Here is a 20,019-nt window from a genome sequence, read left to right as displayed (position 1 = left end):
GGACTTGCAATATTTTACCTTATGTACTGGAGCTGAAATCTCTGCCACTGATAATCTTGTTTTTGCCTCTCTCCTGTCTGTTCAGCTTTCAGACTCGCATCGATGAGTGTGTCAAGCAAATGTCTGATATCCTCTGTCAAGTGAAAGGGACAGGAAATGTTACTGCTAATGCCAGAAACACAGTTGCACAAGATGCAGATAATGTCCTGAGGCCATTGATGGATTTCCTGGACGGAAAGTAAGGCAACGTTCAAATACGTGTTACACATACAGTGCATTGGATTGGGAACAGGATGGGGGAAGAAAAAATAGCTCCATGTTCTTGGATTGCTCTTGAGCTGTCCAGCCTCTGAATTTTCAGGAAGAATGAATGGCTTTTGTTCCCATGTCTGCCTCTCTCTCAAGCCCTGGATCACCTCTTCAGCCTTCATTCAGTGCCAGAGGACACACTCAGTTCTCCTTCTCCCTCTGGCAATTATAGCAATCAGCAAAACAAACTGCTGATCAGGTAGTGGGAAAGACTGAAATTCTAAATTTACTAGCTATGGCTCTTTTCCTGTACAAATTGTACTGTAGACAATTAGCAAATGTATTGCAAACCATACTTACATACTTGATACATACAATACTCACTATCCCAGTCATTTTAAGCATGTGTGTTCTAGTCATACCTGGTGCTGCTCTGACTAGAAAATAAGCTTCTGAACTATGTGATGTACATAAGCTTGATCCATTGCTTTAATTAGCTGTTGCCATTAACACCATGCAGCATGATTCAGCTGTACAGGGACTTTTTGTGGCTAACTGCACGTAATTCTCATCAGCTAAGCCTTGAACTATAAAGAGAAATAGTTTTTAATCACTGTAGAAGTTAAACTTCTTGCTGATGCACAGCAGCTCTTTATTTTGAAAGCAATTTCCATCAATTTTCATAATAAATGCTGCAAGAGATGTGAAGCTTTACAAGTTTAATATATAGTTTCTTTTGTTGCTCTTTGCATTGATTGCCTCATCTTTCTTTTGGGTCACCATGTAGTAAAGTGACTCTCTGCAGCAGTCATTACATCTAGGAGCCTTCTCGTCTGAGCATTTTCCATGCATGCCTTCACGAATCCTGCGAAGCCACCTTCCTCTGTATCACTGGGAACTTGCTATGCTACGGGATTTTTGTTCAGCTGTGGAGCAAGTGATTTTGATTATGATCATCCAAGCCTGGATTATTTTCTTTCCTCCTTTACAGAAGGAGAGTCTTTTTTGATGCTTCCTACATCTTATCCACATCAGTCTTGTCCCTGTTCAATTTGTTCATTTACTGTTTAACCAGCTATGGGAAGAAGGGAAATCTGGAAGATGTTACACAATGTAGAAGAGTCAGCTATCGCCTGTGCACTGCTACTGGCTGCAGAGTTCCTGTTTTGTAGTTCTCCCTGTGTGATCAGTAAATGCCAAAGTCCAACAATCATTTTGAAGAAGAATCTAACATTTCTTGGCCTTTTTGATAGCCCATACAATAACAAAGGAGGAATAAGGGGGCGATAAAGCAGAACTTCTTTCTGTAAAAGCAGATAAGCATATGGCAGGTGATTGGTGGTCAATGCAATTGCAACAAAATACAGAGAAATCCAAGAAGTGCTTTGAGGTAGTTATAGAAGTGGAAGATCTAGAGACTTGAGCAGCTATCAGAAGCTGTGCAGGAATTTCTGCATAACAGTTTGGGAAGTATTAATTTAGGTATTCAACAAAAATCATTATAATAACCCCTCGAAGTTTAAAACCTATTATTCTATATTTCTTTGTATTTTTTTCCTATATACTCTGTAAGTCCAATATATCAGGAAGTATCTTCTTAAAGAGAACCAGTTCAATGGTGCCTGTTCTTATTTGGACTATATTCAAACACCATAATTCAGTGAAACCTTCTGTAATCCCGAGGTCAATAAGTAGAAGTGATTGGGATCAGAAATGTCTATAATCTACTTTGGCCAAATGTCTTCAGTGATAGAGCTCCAAGTCCACAGTGAAGACAGGCTGTACTTTATGAAAAGGGAAGATTTCTACCCTTAAAGCAATTGTTATGACAAACTGCTTCTCCCATACACATGTCCTTTTTCCTTGCAAATTGCATTCTTTGAACTTACTCAGTTCTTGCTCTCTCCCTGCAGCCTGACACTGTTTGCGACTGTGTGTGAAAAGACGGTGTTGAAACGGGTGCTGAAAGAGCTCTGGAGGGTGGTAATGAATACCATGGAAAAGCTGATTGTTCTGCCTCCTCTTACAGACCATACGGTAAAGCATTTTCTCCTTCCTGACTCATAGCAGAAAGTGTTGCCATTGCCTGTGTAACTTGTCTCCTTGACCTAATGAGTCATATGTCCAGGTAAATTTGTCTGCATGTAGCCTGCTTGAGGATGGAAAAATGTGACTGTAACCTAGTAAGGTAAGACAGCAGCTCTTTTTATAGTAGGGTTGCAAGATACAGAGCACACTCTAGAAAAAAAAGCAACTAAAAATCCATGATCCAGAAGGAGTTGCCATCAAGTATATCAATTGAATTGACTAGGGATTTGCATGTGGGATTTGCATGTGGGATTGTTGGGCAGTTAGTGTTGTCTTCCTGGCATTAGAACACCACCTGTAAACACTTTTGCCTGATTATTGTCATCTATTAGTCAGGTGTCTCTCTGTATAGATGTGGTTGATTTGTGCTTGCTTTATAATGACACCACCCCCCTTTTTACCCCCCAGAAGGCTTTAACATCAGTATGGGCTGGCATGATTTCTCTGTCTCTGATGTTGGGGAGTTGGAAGCATGTCCAGATAGTTTGCCTTCAAAGGCAGTCTTTTATGAAATTGTTCAGCTGTGTGGACGTGCTGGATGAATGTGTGTCATGAATGTAGTGATTTTTTTAACAATGGAAGATTAACTCTTCCCCAATTTTGAGAAACTACAGAAACTGATTAAATGTCAGTCACACATGCCCAGCTGCTCAGGGGGATGACGCTCAGTTGGAGGCAGTGTGAAGTTTGGGCTATAACCTCATTATTTGGAGATGATCCAGAACTTCTTTTCATCTCTGTGTTGGAGTAAACTTGCAGTCTGTGGATAATTGATGCTGGGGGTTTTTTTGTTCCAGTAGTGGATAGAACAATAGTGGTTTTCACTATTCAGCAGTTGTCTATGTATTTGGAATGGACTTCTTGGGTTGCAATGTGTAGAGAAGTGATGCTAACCTGCATCTTGCACTAGGTGTTTCTTGCTCTGAGGGAAGGCCTTTGTCTCTGGCCTTGATGACGACAACCTTTAAACAAAACTGCTGAGATGCAGTGTGCTGTCATACCTAGTAAGCATGAATTATCATGAGGCATAATTTGCTAAAGACTGCTTGCTTTGAGCTCAGATTTGGAGTAATCATTTCTGCTTGCCCTTTTAATTTATAAAGGAGAAAAAAAAAAGTCTAAATTTAAGAGGATGAAATTTCTTTCTCTCAGTTGCTGTAAAAAGGAGTTTTTGGGGACAGGTGCTAAAATCATCACGTAAGAAAAACGTTAACATGACCCCTTCAGAATGGAAGCAGTGAGATCAAGGGCCTTGGAGAGAACCAGGGAGGAGCTGATGGAGCTTTATACTTGCTAGTTTTTAATTTTAAAGGTGGAGTAGGAGAGGGATTCAGTGCTTGTACCATGAAGAAGGCAATAGCTGTGATCACCCAGTTCTTCCAACCTGTAGGATGTTGCTATAAGCCGCTTCCAGTTTTTTTTTACTGTTGTGGTTTGAACCCAGCCAGCAGCCAAATACCACGCAGCTGCTTGCTCACCATCCCCCCAGCCCAGGGAATGGAGAAGGGAATTGGAGGGGTGAAGGAAGACTCGTAAGTTGAGATAAAAAACAATTCAGTAATTGTAATAAAATAAAACAATAACAATAATAGAAAGTACAAATGGGTAATGCACAATGCGACTGCTCACCACCTGCCAGCTGATACCCAGCCCGTTCCCTGCTAACGATCCTGAAACACCAAGATCCTGCAATCATAATCCCAGAAGCGAGAGAGAACACCCTTCTTCCCAGCCAACCCTCCTTTATATACTGAGCATGACATGACATGATACGGAATATTTCACTGGCCAGTTTGGGTCCGGTGCTCTGGCTGTGCTCCCTCCCAGTTTCTTGTCTACCTGTGCACGGGCAGGACATGGGGAGTTGGAGAATCCTTGAACAACTGTAAACATCAGTGTATTATCAGCATTCTCCTCATACCAAATCCCATACTGAATCCAAAGCACAGCACTTGTTCTAGCTGCTAAGAAGAAAAATTAACTGTATCCCAGATAAAACCAGGACACGTACAAAGAGTTTCTTGTTGCTGTCACTTTAGTTTCAAATAGAGAAGCTCTTTTTGTGTCATGAAGTGCATCCTTGGTTGTCTGAGATAATGCAAAATGCTCACAGCTGGATTTTAGCTGTCTAATCAGCTGTATCATAGTGAGGAGGCTGAACTCATCCAAACTGGAAAAGAGTTGCTGTTTCAGAAAGGCAGTTGTGAACAATGCAATGATTAAAATGGTCTTGTTTGCAGTCCTTGAGCAGGGAACCTGTGGCAAGGCTAGATGGGCTATAAGGGCAAAGAGCTGCTTCCACTATCCCCTGGGACATAGTGATTTATTCTGTCACCACCAGCTTTTCATCATCCCTAGTAGTGATGGCTGGCAGGGCAAGGCAATGCAAACCTCGGGCTTGGCAGTGTGGGCAGAAGCAGTACTTTCTCTTTGCTGTTCTACTTCTTTGCCATGCACCTCTTACCTAATTTTGCTTTCTTTTTTTCTTCTTTTGAATTCACATCAGACACAGAAAGAGCCCCAGCCACTGTAACTCACTTTCCTCCCAGCCCTCAGCAATAGAAAGCCATAGTGCTGCCTCTCCATGTTTGAAGGACCACTGGGTGAGGATGTCCCTCCTAAAACTCCTCTGCAGCCCTTAAGAAGTAGGGGATATTCACGGTAGAAGAGTCCCTTTTATGGAATATTTTCTCTCCTTTCTGTAAAACTGCCAGAAGTGCAAAAGTGTTTTTGATGGTGGTCATGGAAAACATACTTGGGTAGAAGGTTCCTGACACACTGCAGTGTGTCTCGCTTGACACTTGCATGACCCTGCCACTGCACAGAGCTTTAATGCCTGTTACTCCCCAGACCCATCTATTCCACTTAAATTAGCTCAGCCTGTATTACACAGGAAAGAAAATCTGAGCTCCTTCCATTCTCTGCTGCTTCTGGAAGATTTTGTGTAGGGTGGGTCTCAGGTGAGAAAGCAGTCAGCTACTGCCAGACAACCTGCGGGTGCCTTAATAACTTTCAGATGAGTGTCTTCTACCTCTCTGAGCATTGACTGCCTGTGGGTTGTGAGATTAGTAGCAACGCATCTCCAGTAAACTCACCAAGTAGTTCACACCTCACTAGTTTTAAGTAAAGATCCACATTTAATTAAGCACTCTCTGTCTTAGATGAGTGGCTATGCAAACACAGATCGCTGGGAATCTTTATTTTGGGGTTCAGTGCACAATGCTTAGGGATATTAACGGATTAGTTATACATTTCATTCTCCCTTGCTGCTTAGGACGAAACTATAGCATGCCATCAGTGACTAGTCAGGTCAGTGAATAGTTGCTTAATTTACACACAGATGATGCCTCTGGAGCCTGTCCTTTATTTCGCACGGTATGCTGCAGACATTCATGTGAGGCTCCATTTGTGCTCACTGTGCTTTTTCTACTTGTCAGACTTCTCTTCACTAGATGAGAACGTGGTCCAGGATAAGAATAAAATTTTCGTTGAGCTGCAGACAGATTTTAAACATGACTTCCAAACTGTCTGTTCTTCAGGCTTGTCTGCAAGCAACACTACTCCAGAGCTATTCTGTGGTGGAGGAGAGTGTGGCTTTAAGAAGTTTTCTGAAACCTTTCTTAACTTGTGTTGGTTTAAATGAATCCTCTCCCTTGTGCTAGCTAGGAGAAAAAAAAGTCCAAGGCTGCCTCTGTGCTGAGGAGAAAAAGCTTTCTTAGCCTTGAATGAAATGATGGTCTGTGAACTGCACATGTGCCCAGATCTCTGTACCAACAGGCAATTATTTTCCCTTTTTCGTTCCTACTTTTAAGCCTATTTTCTCAGTGTTTCATACACCACAACAGCTAAAAAATAGTCTTTAATTTTTAATGGGTGGTAGAAAACATTGCCTGATGATGAAGTTTTTTTAAATGAACTTAAATGCTGCTAATAAAAGATCAGATCTCACTGTTGTTGAATGTAGGAATTTAAAAAGTCTGGGAAAGGAACGTACAATACCAGATGAAACTTTCTTGCACTGGTATGTCACAGAAAAATAAGCCTGAGTAATAATATGTTTTCAAAAAAAGGACTGAAATTCAAAAGACTTGCAGTAGGCTTTTGTTTCCTAACTTTGTCAACGGAGCAGTAGGACAGTTAAGCTGTGAGAGTTTGAGCCTCTTGGAATATAAATCAGTGCAGTGCTGTTGGCTTCTAGCAGTTAGACTTGAGTCAGCTGATGATCCTTTTCTAAATGCTCTCACTGAGTGGAATAAAACAGTCAGACCATTAACAAGGAATGTAAAATCTTTGTGTCATGGACTGTAGATGTTTCCAAAAAGTTTAGGAAGAACCAGGAAAACCAGCACTAAGGTCTGTCCTCTTTCCAGCTACATTTGCCACATAGCTAGGCAGAAACAATTCATAATAAAGACTTAATTTTTCCTCATCTTCTATCCTTGGCATTTTAATCAATTCCATTGTGGGCAGCTTTTCTCAAAACTACCTGATATTTAAGTTTAGTTGTTTTCATTCCCTAGAGGCGCACCTGGAATAAGTGATGTCTGTAGAGTTTTGTTATGTTTTCCATGAATAAATAACTTTTTTGAGGAGGTGTAGCATCTTGTTTACAAGAACGCCATTTGGCAGAGGTAGGACCTGTCCAGATTTTGATTAGATGTTACCAGCATTGATGACAAACTCAATGTAACAGTAAAATAGCTTCTCTTTGCAGACACATTGACAGAGATTGGCACTGACTGATGAGGATTTTCTTAGCGGGCAAGAACTGAGGAGTAGTTATCTGAGCAGCTTTGTTCCTTGAAGCGTATCAAGTCACTGGGTACTGTTCAGCGTTACCAACCTGCCCTCCTTAGAAGCCTGCGGCAGGGAGACTATATGCCTAGGCTAGTTAATGTTGTTGTTTAAATGTATATTAAAAACAAAAGTGTCCAATGAAAGTTGAAAATACTGGATCAAGGAATGACAATGTTAGTGTGTTTTGAGACTCCTGACTTAACTTTTTCAAAATTCAGGTTATACAAAATTTTTTTTCTTTTCTGTTTGGTCAACAGTCATGAAAACCTTAAGTTTTATGACCCATAAGTCAAACAAACTTCATGACCAATTGTACAGAAGAGCAGGTGCTTTTGGGTACCAGAGCGCTGGCTGAAGCCATGTCCCCTGGTGGGTTATTTGGTGTGGCCCACAGTGAAATGTCTGTGTTGCTCCTGGTGTGCAGTCATGTTCAACCTCGCTCACTGGAAATACAGAGAATTTTGTACTCTTTCAGTTTAGAGAGCTGTACTCCTTAACACTACCCATTGGATACTGGCAGTAAGTGAAGCCCCAGTCTCATTTCAGAAGCTTTCCTTTATGGATGCATTATCCTTGCCTGCACTTTTCCCCCCTTAAGAGTTGTGAATTTAATCAATTATCAAGAGCGTCTGTTTAGCTACAAAGTCAATAATGTTCATTTTGTATTGAACTGTATTCAGCAAACATAAAAGGCTGAGGAACAGTGAGGGTTAGGTGATCATTACGGATAGAGCAAATAAAGAGATTGTCTGTGATTTGAGGTCACAGAGTCTTTCAGCTTGAAGAAATTTCTGAAGCTGACAAAACTAAAGAAAAAGTATGTCATCTAAAAATTCACTTGTGGACTGCTGCTGAGCAGAGGGTGCCCATTGTCCCTAAAGCAGGTCTCAGTCTTTCCAGTGTTACAGCTGTAAACTGTTTGCCTGCTTTTCTTCTGTAAAAGGGTACCTGCTACCTCTAGCGACCAGTATAAAGACACTTTTTGGCTGAGGGGAACCCATCTGTGGGGCTGATGTTAACTTTAATCCTAGAAAAAAAAAGAATTATTTTAGCAATGATCTTTGCAGTAGCACACAGTTCCCAGTGTCTCCTCTGCAAGTGACTGTATGGGATAGTTCCTGCACCACAGACTGCTGACTTAAAAGGCAACAAATACTGAAGAAGGCAGCAAAGAAAACAACTGAGTGGCATAGGCAGGGGCAAAGGGAAATATAATATTTCTGGGTTTACATCTTGCTTTGTTACAGTTTGAGGGATTTAGGAGTGAGGAGTGTTCATGGCAGTTGTGGTTAAGTGGGAGAGTGAAAGACTGTTGAGAAAGGGTAGTAAAGAAGGAGGAAGGAGGGCTGTGGAAAGGAGAACTGGATTTACTGGAGACCTTTGGGGAAATGTGGTCCTCATGGAGCCAGCAGTCCTCAAATAAAATGGGCTTCATCTTATCCCAAGTATTTCCCTGAGCAAAAAGACCCTACTGGGAAGTGACACCCACCAGTGTCTGTCCCTGAAAGCTTATTTCAGGCATTCAGCTGGGACATTGCCCAGATACTTCTCAACTGATACCTGTGGTGACATTTACACATACTGCTAGCTCCTAATGACCAATTACAAGTGAGGAGAGCCAAAGATCATCTTTGAGAGGGCAGTGCTCCTCACATACCCAAGGCTTTCCTGAGAGAGATAATGGGGGGGAGGTTTAATTAGGGAAGATGGGTCACCTGTAGCTTTGTCTTGGTCCTAAAGCCCAAATCTAAGTAGCCTGAAAGGGATGAAATGGAGGGCAAAGTTTCGTGGTATGAAAGATGTGCAATTCATAGCCAGAATTACAGTAGGCTGAGGTTTTATTCTGAGCAGGGTAATAGGCAGTTGTGACTTTTTTTAAAGAAAAAGGCAAAATCAGATGAATGAAAAAGAGCGAAGTGGAAGAAAATAAATTCCAGCACATCCCAGAAAGCACCTCTGGGAGAAGAGACTGGAGAATTGTCTTGGTTGCTTTTGGCTTTCTCATTAAGTTTTGGACTTCACTCCCCAGGCAAAAACAATAATACACAACAGAGAAATGCTGTGTTGGAGAAAAGGAAAAATTTCTTTGTTGTAACCATTGCAGAGAAAGTATGTAAAAATCCATTATGCTAGAGTGTAAGTGACTTGAAGCAAGATTTCCCATCACTGGGATTTATCTTCCTTTTTTGTTTCTTCACTGGTCATACAGCATCAGTAAGCCACAGTGGAGGAAGAAGAGCCATTGGCCAAGCTTTTGACATGTAAAGGCGATGCTGTAGTATTCACTGGACTTTGTTTGCTGCTCTCTCACCCAGAAACTGCTCAGATCCAGTTTTGTTTCTAATCTGATGTGTGCTTACCCCCACCCCACTGATTGAGCTCTACTTCTATAGAGAGGTTGTCATCAATTGTGTGATCTTTTTCTTTGGCCAGTCTTATGCTGTCTTCATGTGTATTTAGACTTCAAATCTAAAGGAGCACTTGGAGATGAAGCGAATGCACTGCCTTCACTCCCAGCCCGTGCAATCCACTTGAAGGCGCATCCTGTTTAAATGGGTGGCAGCTGTAAGCAAGGGTGAACCAGTTAGCAGAATATTGTGCTCCGAAATAGCTCTTGATGTAGTATCCACGGAAATGCCAGGTTTTATTCTAGGTAATAAACTGGCAAGGAGTCAACTTTTTGTGACTGGCCTTGGAGTGGTTATGTAAAGTTCTAGCTGTGAACTGACTTGCTCAAAGGAAGAACATGCTAAGCTTGTTTATAATCTTTTTTTTCCCCCCTTCCTTTCTTTTCTAACTTCTTGCAATCATAGGGCACACAGTTGATTTTCAGTGCTGCTAAGGAACTGGGACACTTGTCAAAGTTGAAGGTATTGTTCTGCATGGCTTGTGTTAATGTCCATTGTGTAAGCATGGGAAGTGTAGTAGCACATAGCATGTCTTGTGCTTCCAGTGGTTTTTTTTGTTCAATGCAATTGTAGAGAAATGCTTTTAAATGCATTAAATGTGCTTTTAAATGCATTCTGCTAGCAGTAGTATTCTGTTTAACTGTTAAATTTTATTGTGGGTTTAATCATCAAAGTAGTTTCTTCTGTAAATACAGTGACCAGTTTGGTATATCAATTTAAAATGAAAAAAAGTACAGTTCTCAATATCTGGCCAGTTCCTCTGTATCCCCATGTATAAAAGGGAGGCTCCTACGTAAGGCATAATGGAGATATAATAATGATGAGAGTATCAGTCAGAAAGATGATTGTGCTAGCTATTGATTAATTAGACGAACTGTTGCAAAAATAACTGTTGCTTATGGAAGAGAGCCTGTGTCTGTAAATTCCTTCTGCGTGGGCTCTCTTTACAGGCAAGCTGGCATTTAGCATGAAGGCTATGTTGATGTGTTTTGACAGTGCATGACATGAGCATTACTAAGTGCACACCACCTCATCATAAGCCAATCAAGCATTAATTCACTGGTCACGACAGGAATGGTATGAAAATAGTGATGCCTTACAACATTCAGATTGCACTACGTTGTGGTTTGACTTGTGCTACAAAACAGGTGTTGTGCAAGCGGTCTAAATCTGAAGCATCACAGGGCACAAACTGTGCTGCAAGGAAGACGGAGCTGGATGTGAACTCTGTCTCAGAGCGTGATCAGGGAAATTTTCCCGCAGCAAAGGGCATTCTCCTAAGTGATTAGTGCAATTTCAAAATGCATTTGTCTTTTCCCATGATCTTTTTTTTTGTCTTGCGCACTTGTTACAGCTGTCCTTATACGACTGTTTCCCTTGCCCAGCAGACACATTTTACATACACATGTTTATGAGTCAGGACAGTACACAATTCATTTAAGGTAGTGCTTATTAACAATCCTAATAAGTGATCTGGACGTGCAGGTAGGTCATGAGATGCACACGCTTTTCTCTGGCTGCATTTTGAGGCTGTTACATAGCAGTTAACAATGACATAACATAAACTTTCAAGTGTGGTTCCCCAAGGGAATATCTGTCACATGTGCTGGGGGACAGTTCCGTGCACTCCCACAGCCAGGCTGTCGTCCCCGGTGAAGTGGTGACTCCCGAGGACTGCACTGCCTCCGCTGCTTCCTGCTGCTTCCTGCGTTTACAATGCTCTGTGTTGCTTCCATGGGAGAAATGGGGAGAGAGGAGCTTTGTAGCCAACCTGGGAGAATGGGAGCTGGACCACAGCCTCCAAATGTGACTCCCTGTTCCTGTGAGTATCCTCTTCCCCTTTAAAAAACATCAGCAAGAATGCAGCATTTTGAGAAAGAGAAGCCATCCCTGCCTTCTACACGCACTCCTGGTGTCAAAGGGGGAGAGCTCTGAATTTGCTCCATTTCTCCTCCCAGGTCACAAGGAGAAGTTTGTGCACAGACGACTGTGAGTTCCTGTGGTTTGATTGCATTCTCAGGCATAGCCAGTGACATTCACTGTTGTCTTTGACTTCTTCCGTATTTTCTCATTACTGGAATTTGTTAGTATATACAAGGTGCCGTTTGCCAAGAACGAGTTGGAAGCTTTGCTGTTTTCCATTCACACTGGTCAGAGGAAGGGCATTCCTCAGCAGCAGCCTGTCTTCGGTTACTGTAAAGCTTAACTTCGGTAACTCTGGACTGCATTTTTAGAAATGCACATAATCATGCAAATCAGGCAAGCCCCAGCATGTGTTCAAGCCTTTATTTGCGGATCACATACAGGACTAGAGCAGTACAGGTACACAGGATTTTATATGTGGCAAGAGAGCAAGTATAAAAGCACTCTACCACCTGAATTCTGGAGACCTTTAGTTCAGACAGATGTTGAATCCAAAAATTTCCAGAAGAGTAAAGGTGTTACAAGAGTGTAAATTGTTTGTGTCTGTGTAAGCATTGTGGATTTTTTTTTTTTGTCCTTTTGTTTTTGCAAGCACATACAAGCTAATAGGGAAGGCCTGAGTAAATGGCTCTTCAGAGCCCCTCTCTTCTGTGTATTTTGCAGTTCCACTAAAAGCCTGGGAAAACTGCGGGATGGATTTTAAGCTTTATTTGTCTTAAATAGAACAGGGGGAACAAAGCCCTAGTTAATCAGATAACTCAGCTGAAAACTGAGACTGACAGGCTCTTGTCCTGATGACAAATCGATTTCACAGTGTATTTTAAAATGCTCAGAAAACCAACCATAAACCTGGCACCTTGGTGCCACATATCTGCTTTCCTTTTATTATCAAACTCTGCTCGGTTTGCTTAATAGCCAGCAGTGGAAGCAGGGAGCAGCAGCCTTCTCTCCCTTGTGCTGCCCTCAGGATAATCAGCTGAGCTCTGACCACAGAGTTCTGAGAGTACCTGTGGAGAATACAAGGATGAGTCAGAGACCAGGAATTTTTAAAATTTTTTTAAATTCTTCTGCTTGGAGTTGCATAATTATTTGATGTAAATATTTGTGGCTTGCTCTGGCTGGCAATCTGGAAAGTGCAGTCCTTTACAGGAACAGTGTGGGATTTGCAGAGGGCAGGTATGCAGGGAAATGACAGTCATGGGCTCCTCTGTGTGTAGGTGCAAGCATTACCAGTCCAGTTACTGAGTTATATTTACATAATGCGTTGGACAAAGTGGCATAGGGAAACTCCTAGAAAGCAGTGATGTGTTGCTGTGCATTGACATCATGGGCACTGTGGGGTGACTGCTCAGAGCAGGGCTGAATGAGCTCTTTAGGTGTTTAATAGAAAAACACTGACCACCTGGTTTCTGTCACTGTGTGAGGAATCTGGCAGGCAGACCTAGAAAGTCATTTCAACAGACACGAAAGTCACTCTGCCTTGGGCACACAGCTACCCTGACTAAATTGGCCTCTCCCATGAATGTGGGCTCTGGCTGATTGTGCACTTAATCTGACTGTCAGACAGAGAAAAGAATGTTTTGCCCTCTGTGTACTGAAGTGTGAAGCCACATCATCTTCAATTGAATTACTCCCAGTTCATGAAGAAGAGGGAGGAGAGCTATTGCTCCCCTAAGGACAGCTTGTCGCAACAGAAGATATGTTGCAGCTTACAGAGCACTGTGCCACCGCACAAAGGTCCCCAGACCAAGAGCATCCTGTGTGGGGGAAAGAGGCAAGTTGAGGCACATCTCTAGTACTCAAGAAAGCACAGTGCAAAGTTGTCTGAGATACTGCTGACCTGAGAGGCATCTTCCGTACAGTTTAATGCAGCAACTGTGCAAAGTGCTAGCTAGATGTCTGTGAGAAGCGTGGCAAATGCCTAGCACTGTGCCTAGACTGTGTGAGCCCCGTCTCCATCAGGCAGGAGATGGATCGTGGTGGATAATGAATCAGAAGAATAGCAGCCATGTGAAGAATCACCAGGCTGCAAGATAGCCAGCAGATTTATCAGCATGAAATGCACACATGATGCCACACACTAGGCATGCTTTACTCAAAGGCAATTTAGTAGACATGTTTCCTGGAAAGTGTCTTGTATCAGAGGCTATGACATCTTTAAAGTAGGGATAAGTAGCCTTTGCCTGATTTGCCCTCACCTTTTTCATGAATGCTTCAGCACCCAGGCTGCAGTCAGCTGGCCTGACCCTCCAGCAGCTCAGTTAGAATTTGGATTTGTGCAAAGCTTTGACTTCCTAAAATGTGCCATTTTTCCCTGAGACCTAGCCTAAGCATCAGAGAGAAAGAGCTTAGTGAAATACCAAAGGATGGCACATCCTTGTAGTCAGGTAGGAGTCTAACAGGGATACGCTCCCACCACGGGGAAGGAAATCTCTTCCCAAGCGATTCCCAGCTCCTTGTTATTAGAGATGGTGGGTCTTAATAAGAACAACTTCTTTTAGCAAAGGTATTTTCTAGAACATGTTGCTTGTTTGTTTGTTTTTCTTCCTCTACACCAACAATATGATGAATTAGTGACTTTTGTAGATAGAAGAATGACAAAAATTCACAAACAACATATAACAACTTTGCCCAATATCTGAATTCCTTGATTTAGGTGGTATTTTGAGAGTTTTGTTGTGGCTGCTCTAGAATGACAGGAGTAGCAAGCAGACTGCTGTTTGGGTTTTCTGAGAAACAAACTGATTTTAAATTGTCACCTATTTCTGTCCAGTTCCTTTCCTTATTTCTCTCTTCTGTGCCTGCAAGAGACAGAGAAAGTGGGTTTATGTTCAAGTTAAGCTGTAATAAACAATTCTGGGAGACTCCATTAAGCGTTCCTTAAACAGCTGAATTAATACTGTGGCCATGTAGCCACATCATGAATCCAAAGAAAGTGATGATACTGGGAACTCCTTTTCCTTTAGTTTCTTGACAGCATATTCATGTCAAATACAATGGTTGTTTGCAGGATCATATGGTGAGAGAAGAAACTAGGAGTCTCACTCCAAAGCAGTGTGCTGTTTTAGATCTGGCACTGGATACAATCAAAGTAAGTGATTCTATTTCTGTCTCTGTCAATCCCTTGCTGCATTCCCAAATAGTATTTGGGAGGGTAGTGCCTGTCCCAGTTCAGGAGATGGCAGGAGTCTGTCACTACTGTTACAGCAATAAAGGCACTAAGTGAGTGATACCGCCACGTTTATGTAAACCTAAACAGGCTCAGGTGACTGGCATGTGCTGGGAGCCAGCATGTTTATACTTAAGTGCTTTGGAAGAGGAAAGCCATGAGCAGTTGGTATCACTTAGTCTAAGAGCTAGATTTCCAGTACAGAAGCTGTTTTGTGAATTTTTCCAGCTCTTTGCCATCCGCACGCGCAATAGCATGTAAGTGTTGGTTGCTGGTTGCAGTTCTTCCTCAGTATTTTTCCTGTTTCTTTTTACTCGTAGCAATATTTCCATGCTGGTGGGAATGGTTTGAAGAAAACCTTCTTGGAGAAGAGTCCAGACCTGCAATCACTTCGATATGCTCTCTCTCTCTACACTCAGACCACAGACACTCTCATCAAAACCTTTGTCCAGACTCAGACAGCTCAGGGTAAGGCTCTTTTGTGTTACTGGCAAAGTTGAATGGAGCTATCTGCTCTCTTCTTAATTGCACTGTCTTGTACTGCCAGTTTGTGCTTTTGGCAGTAACGTTTCTGGAAACGTGACAGTTCAGAGCTTTTGAAACTGGGAAGTAGGGAAAGAGGGTTATTTCCCACTCAACAACTACGTTTTGAGAGAGCAGAAACATGTGAAACATAAGGCCTGGGGTGTTTGTGATCTTTTTTTCTGCAATCCTCACTTACCAGTCACGTTTCATGAATTAATGTGGGTGGGTGACTTAATTGAAATTTCAAGTTACTGTACTGAGACTTACACAGTGGTGTGAGAGACTATTTCAGCAAGATACCGCTACATAAACTAGTCAGTGCCTGTGTCACAGGCCAGCTGCCAGCAGCCTGTGTAGTCCTGACTAAGGCTGATTGACAGCAACGTGATGAGTCAAGGAGCTATATGCTTCCTGTAAAGGGAAAAGTCTCTTAGGAGAGCAACAAAAACACTGTTTTGTCTGCAGCCAGTATAGGATATGTGCTTGCTAGATGATTACAAATCACCACAACACATTAGTGAGCTGCTGGGATGGATCACTGGAGTTCTTTGGTAGGTCTCTGGGAAGGCACGATAGTGGTTTCATTGATTTGGAAGGGGTAAACACTTAATTGTCTCTATCTTTCATTGCTTTTCATGTAAGCATCTCCAGATTGTTGTACAGAATAATTTGGTCTCTAGTTGGGGACCTTCACTGGCCGACTATAAATCTCACTAATCTCAGGAAGGAACAGATGCTATTATAGGTTAGTTCAAAACTGAAACAGATGTTTTAAGTTTTCCGGCTGTTTAAATACAATCCTTGGCACTGGGCTTCTACATGTCAGCAGCAAAAGTCATGTAAGTCCATGGGGGTGTCTTTCTGCCATCTTTTCGCTTGGGGGCCTTTTTCCTTTAATCCTGACATGCTTATGAGAGCTGGAAGCCCCCACAGACTGTACTAACTCTGTCAGCATACTGTCACACCAACAGCTGAAATCAAGGGGAAAAGCAGTCCCTAGGCAACACACTTTTCCCTTGTGTGCAAATGAGACTGCTTGATACTGGCATTCCCCAACCTGTGGAGAAAGTACTGAGAATTCCTGACCAAAACAGGTCTTGTTTTTAAAGTGAAAAGTTGAGTGTAGTTTTGGGGGACTGAATCATCCCTGCCTTTAGCAGCATGACATATTCTTGCTTAGGTTGAAACAGACTGCATTAAAACAGTGAAGTTGTCAGTGCTTGCATTTGAGGGAATGGTCCTGTAGCTGTGTCCCAGAAGAGCAACGATGACATCCAGTGGCCAGACAGGTCAAAGACTGCTGCATCCACGAGGGACTCCAGGAACTTGGCTCTTGCCATTAGAGTTACACAAAACACATTTTTGCAGGGAATTTGTGTGCACAGTGTGTTTTCAATCTTTGCTGTTCTGTGACAAATGTTTCCCATTATATATCCAGACCATGAATTGAAGCTAGTTTTTTATGTGGATCCTCTTATGTTGTCATGATGAGCCAAGGTATAAGGATGTTTGCAGCCCTGCTGTTCTACAGTCAGAAGTGTTTAAAATTAGAGGAAGATGCTCTGTTGAAGTTGCAAAGTGGCAAATTCAAAGCTGATATGAGGAAGCAGCTTCATGCAGTGCACGATTTGACTGGAAAACTCCACTGAGGGCAAATGTTTACCAGATACACAGAGATAATTGAACATAATCTAAGAGCAGCAGGAATATAGAGGGTTGCCACAGAAGTGAGTGGTTTGTTTTTTTTTTTTTTTAAGAAGCTTAGAAAGAATGAAGCTTTAGCTTTAGGACATAAGGTGCTCTCGTTACAAGGTCATCAATTATATCTCATAGCTGACTGATGACATTTCTTTGTGGCTTGTCTGAGCCACTTTAGGAGACAGGTACTGGGAATGGTAGGCCACTGAGCTGGTCCAAATCATCATCTTCTACGTTAGTAGGCTTGAGAGTTTTGGACCTTGTTTGGGGAACAAAAGCCTTGAGGTGTGCCACCTAATATTTGTAGGATCAGTGATGGAATATCTCTGAGAAAGGCATGACTGGCTCCTAGGATTGGGGATAGAAAAGGATATTGCTTGCATACACTTCTCAGTAACCCCAGCTGGCAGATTGGTTTGGAGATCTGCACGTGTTGGAGGGACAGAAGGGGCAGGACTAGTATTTACAGCTGACATCTGCTTAGCAGAGCTCTCTGGCTGATGTTTCCCTTTGCATAAGTCAAGCTTCCCACAAGCCTATGGGTGGAAATGGCAGAACTATTTAAAATCTGATTCTTTGCCTCTCTTTACCTCACTGCTCAATGGTTGCATCTTCCAGTTTGTGAGGTACCTATTGCCCTCATTTTCTTACAGAGTACACTTCTGTAGCACTGTGCTGTTAAATGTTTGCTCTGCAAAGTTGGATCAGGGCTTGCAGTTTAGTTATGCCAGCACAAATTCTGTTTTTATTTTAACCCGGACAATCACTTACTCACAGACAGCCTTGCTCTCCAAAGCCCATGTTGGTGCAGAAGATCTACAAGGATATTTTGTCTATCAAGAACTAGAATATTTGTCTTTGTATTTGTTTAAGTGACACCACTAATTGGATTGTAATTCATACTCTTCTCTCTTTATCCTTCTTACTCTTGCCTTTTGAATTCATGTCTCAGTGCATGATGGGAAAGGTATTAGGTTTACCGCTAATGAGGACGTTCTTCCTGATAAGGGTATGTTCAAGACTAATGTTGTTACCATAACAACATTAGTCCACTGCCTTGCATTTGAAGCCATCTTGCCCGTGCTCAGAAATCTTTTCCAGAGACCTGTTCCCCGTAGCTCCCTGTAGAAGTGAACTTTCACCGAATGCTTGCATCCTATAGACAGAGCCACAGGTTGTGCGGTTTAGAAGTCTGTACCTTGCCTGAGAGCCTGTCCCCAGGCTTGAGATTTATTCATGGGTTATGAAAGCTGTCTCAAAAATGGACTGGTTTTTGATAGATGCTATGGACTTGTTTCCTTACCCTAAACCATGGGCTGTGTATTGCTGTTTCAAGTCCTAGACTTGCATGCATGTGGTCTGCTGAGATGGGCTACTGTAACACATGGTAATGTCTGTTATGCACTCAAGGTTATGGCTGAGCTTGAACCATCTGGCTTGAAGGGGTATAGCTAAAAGTCTGGGTGCTCAGGAGAGCCCTAAAGTTGTGTTCCATCTCTCAATTTATTTCTTGCTCTCCAGAGTCTCTTTGTAACCCATTGCATGAGCTCAGTTCTGCAGTTTCACCTTCCAGTATTGCAACACCAATGAGACTTTATGTCGATTTAAATCTGCTCATCACTAAATGTGCAAGCATGTGTGTGCACGCAGTTACACATGCTCAGAATATTTTTCACTGGACATGTACAAAGTGGTTTTTTTGTCTCCGAACATTTCAGTTAAAAGAACAAGATTTTTGTATGAAAAGACAAGAATGAAGGTAACAAAAAAAAAAAAAAAAGTCTTAATTATGTCTCCCTCAAAGGTAATGGGATGATTCTGCTGTCAGTGTCTCCTTTGTAACCTATTAATTACACTAAAGATCACTAAAATGGAGACCTGGGTGTTTGGCAGCTGATGTTTCTGCAGATGTTGCCTGATAAAGTTGTTATATACTCTTGGCAATCTTGTCTGTTCCCATGGAAAATGCCAACAGTATGAGTGACAGACCCAGAACATCAGATGGGTCAGGTCAGTAATTAAGCCTACCAATTTTAAAGGTCTGTGCTTGTATACAGAAAGAAGGAACACTGCCCTTCTAAGCGGAGAGAAAACAGTACATTTGAGATCATGTACAAATGTTACAGCCTAGAGGCTGTTTATTGTACTCGGGTCAAGAATAAGAACCTACCCTAAGATAATAACTTGAAGTTCTGTTTTGTTTGCTCAGATACTTGTATATTAATGTGACTTTCACTGCCTACAGTTCTGTGCCATATAATTCTCTTCAGAGAATTGCACAGATTAGCTCTCAACCTCTTAGTTTTTAAATGAGTGGTTTTGCTGCCTGCAGCCTGTTCTTCTGAGAGTTGACTTGCTAAATCTATCTAATCAAAATGTTTGTTTAATGATATCCTTCAAGCTCCTTATCTTGAATTTCAATTCTTTCATTTAGTAATGTGTCTTAGCCTCAAAACTGACAAAATAACACTGCTGTTTATAGGTACTCAATTACCCCATAGGTACCCCAATTACAACAGCATTGCTAATTGTCAACCTGAGGTCAGACAGTTATTAAAGGGAAAGTAAAATCAATCTCACTATCCTATCAAAGACTTCATTTTCATTTTGCAAAGCAGTCTTCTTCTGTAATGTACATGACATCTTGACTTTCTTACGCAGAAAAATGTCATTTCTACATATTGCATGATAATTATGATTAAAAGTTAAGAAGTTGAAAACATCATAATACATGAATTGTAAGGTTCATGAGATCTTCTCCCTCTGTTACAACATACTTTCCTTTCCTCTGTCAAGCTCCATCTTGTTTTCTCTCTGGCTGACTGATGAAATGTGCAAGTTGTGAGTGCTTCTCTCTCACCATTTTTTGTACACAACAGTGAAGGGATTCTCATTATCCTCTGAAGGGAAGCAGATAGGCAGTCAGGATGACAACTTTTATCTGATGTACAACATGGAAAAAGGTTCTTGGAGGGTGAGACTGCACTATGGCTCTGTCCAAATCACTAGCGTCTTTGTCTGTTTTTTTCCTAAACTTCCTTTCTGGTGTGGTTTTTTGTTTGGTTGGGGTTTTTTGTCCTCCCTTCTTCCCTGAGTGGACAGGAATGCTGATGCCCGCCACTGGAATGCCTGCATGTACACACAATAGCTTGGCAGGAACCT

General features: G+C 41.9%; 1 protein-coding gene across 2 annotated transcripts in view; it reads left to right on the top strand.

Moving 5' to 3' along the window:
- Positions 1-20,019, top strand: part of UNC13B (unc-13 homolog B) — a 220,177-nt gene that overhangs the window by 195,310 nt on the left and 4,848 nt on the right. For both annotated transcript variants that reach the window (XM_074856071.1, XM_074856070.1), the window contains 5 exons: positions 86-238; positions 2,163-2,286; positions 9,948-10,004; positions 14,476-14,556; positions 14,955-15,102. In XM_074856071.1, the coding sequence (XP_074712172.1) occupies positions 86-238; positions 2,163-2,286; positions 9,948-10,004; positions 14,476-14,556; positions 14,955-15,102 (563 nt within the window). The remainder of the gene's footprint in view (positions 1-85; positions 239-2,162; positions 2,287-9,947; positions 10,005-14,475; positions 14,557-14,954; positions 15,103-20,019) is intronic.

The sequence above is a fragment of the Strix uralensis genome, chromosome Z, assembly GCF_047716275.1.
Source record: "Strix uralensis isolate ZFMK-TIS-50842 chromosome Z, bStrUra1, whole genome shotgun sequence".
NCBI classification, from domain to species: domain Eukaryota; kingdom Metazoa; phylum Chordata; class Aves; order Strigiformes; family Strigidae; genus Strix; species Strix uralensis.
Note: the sequence above shows the minus strand (reverse complement) of the source record. Positions and strands in the feature narration are given on the sequence as shown.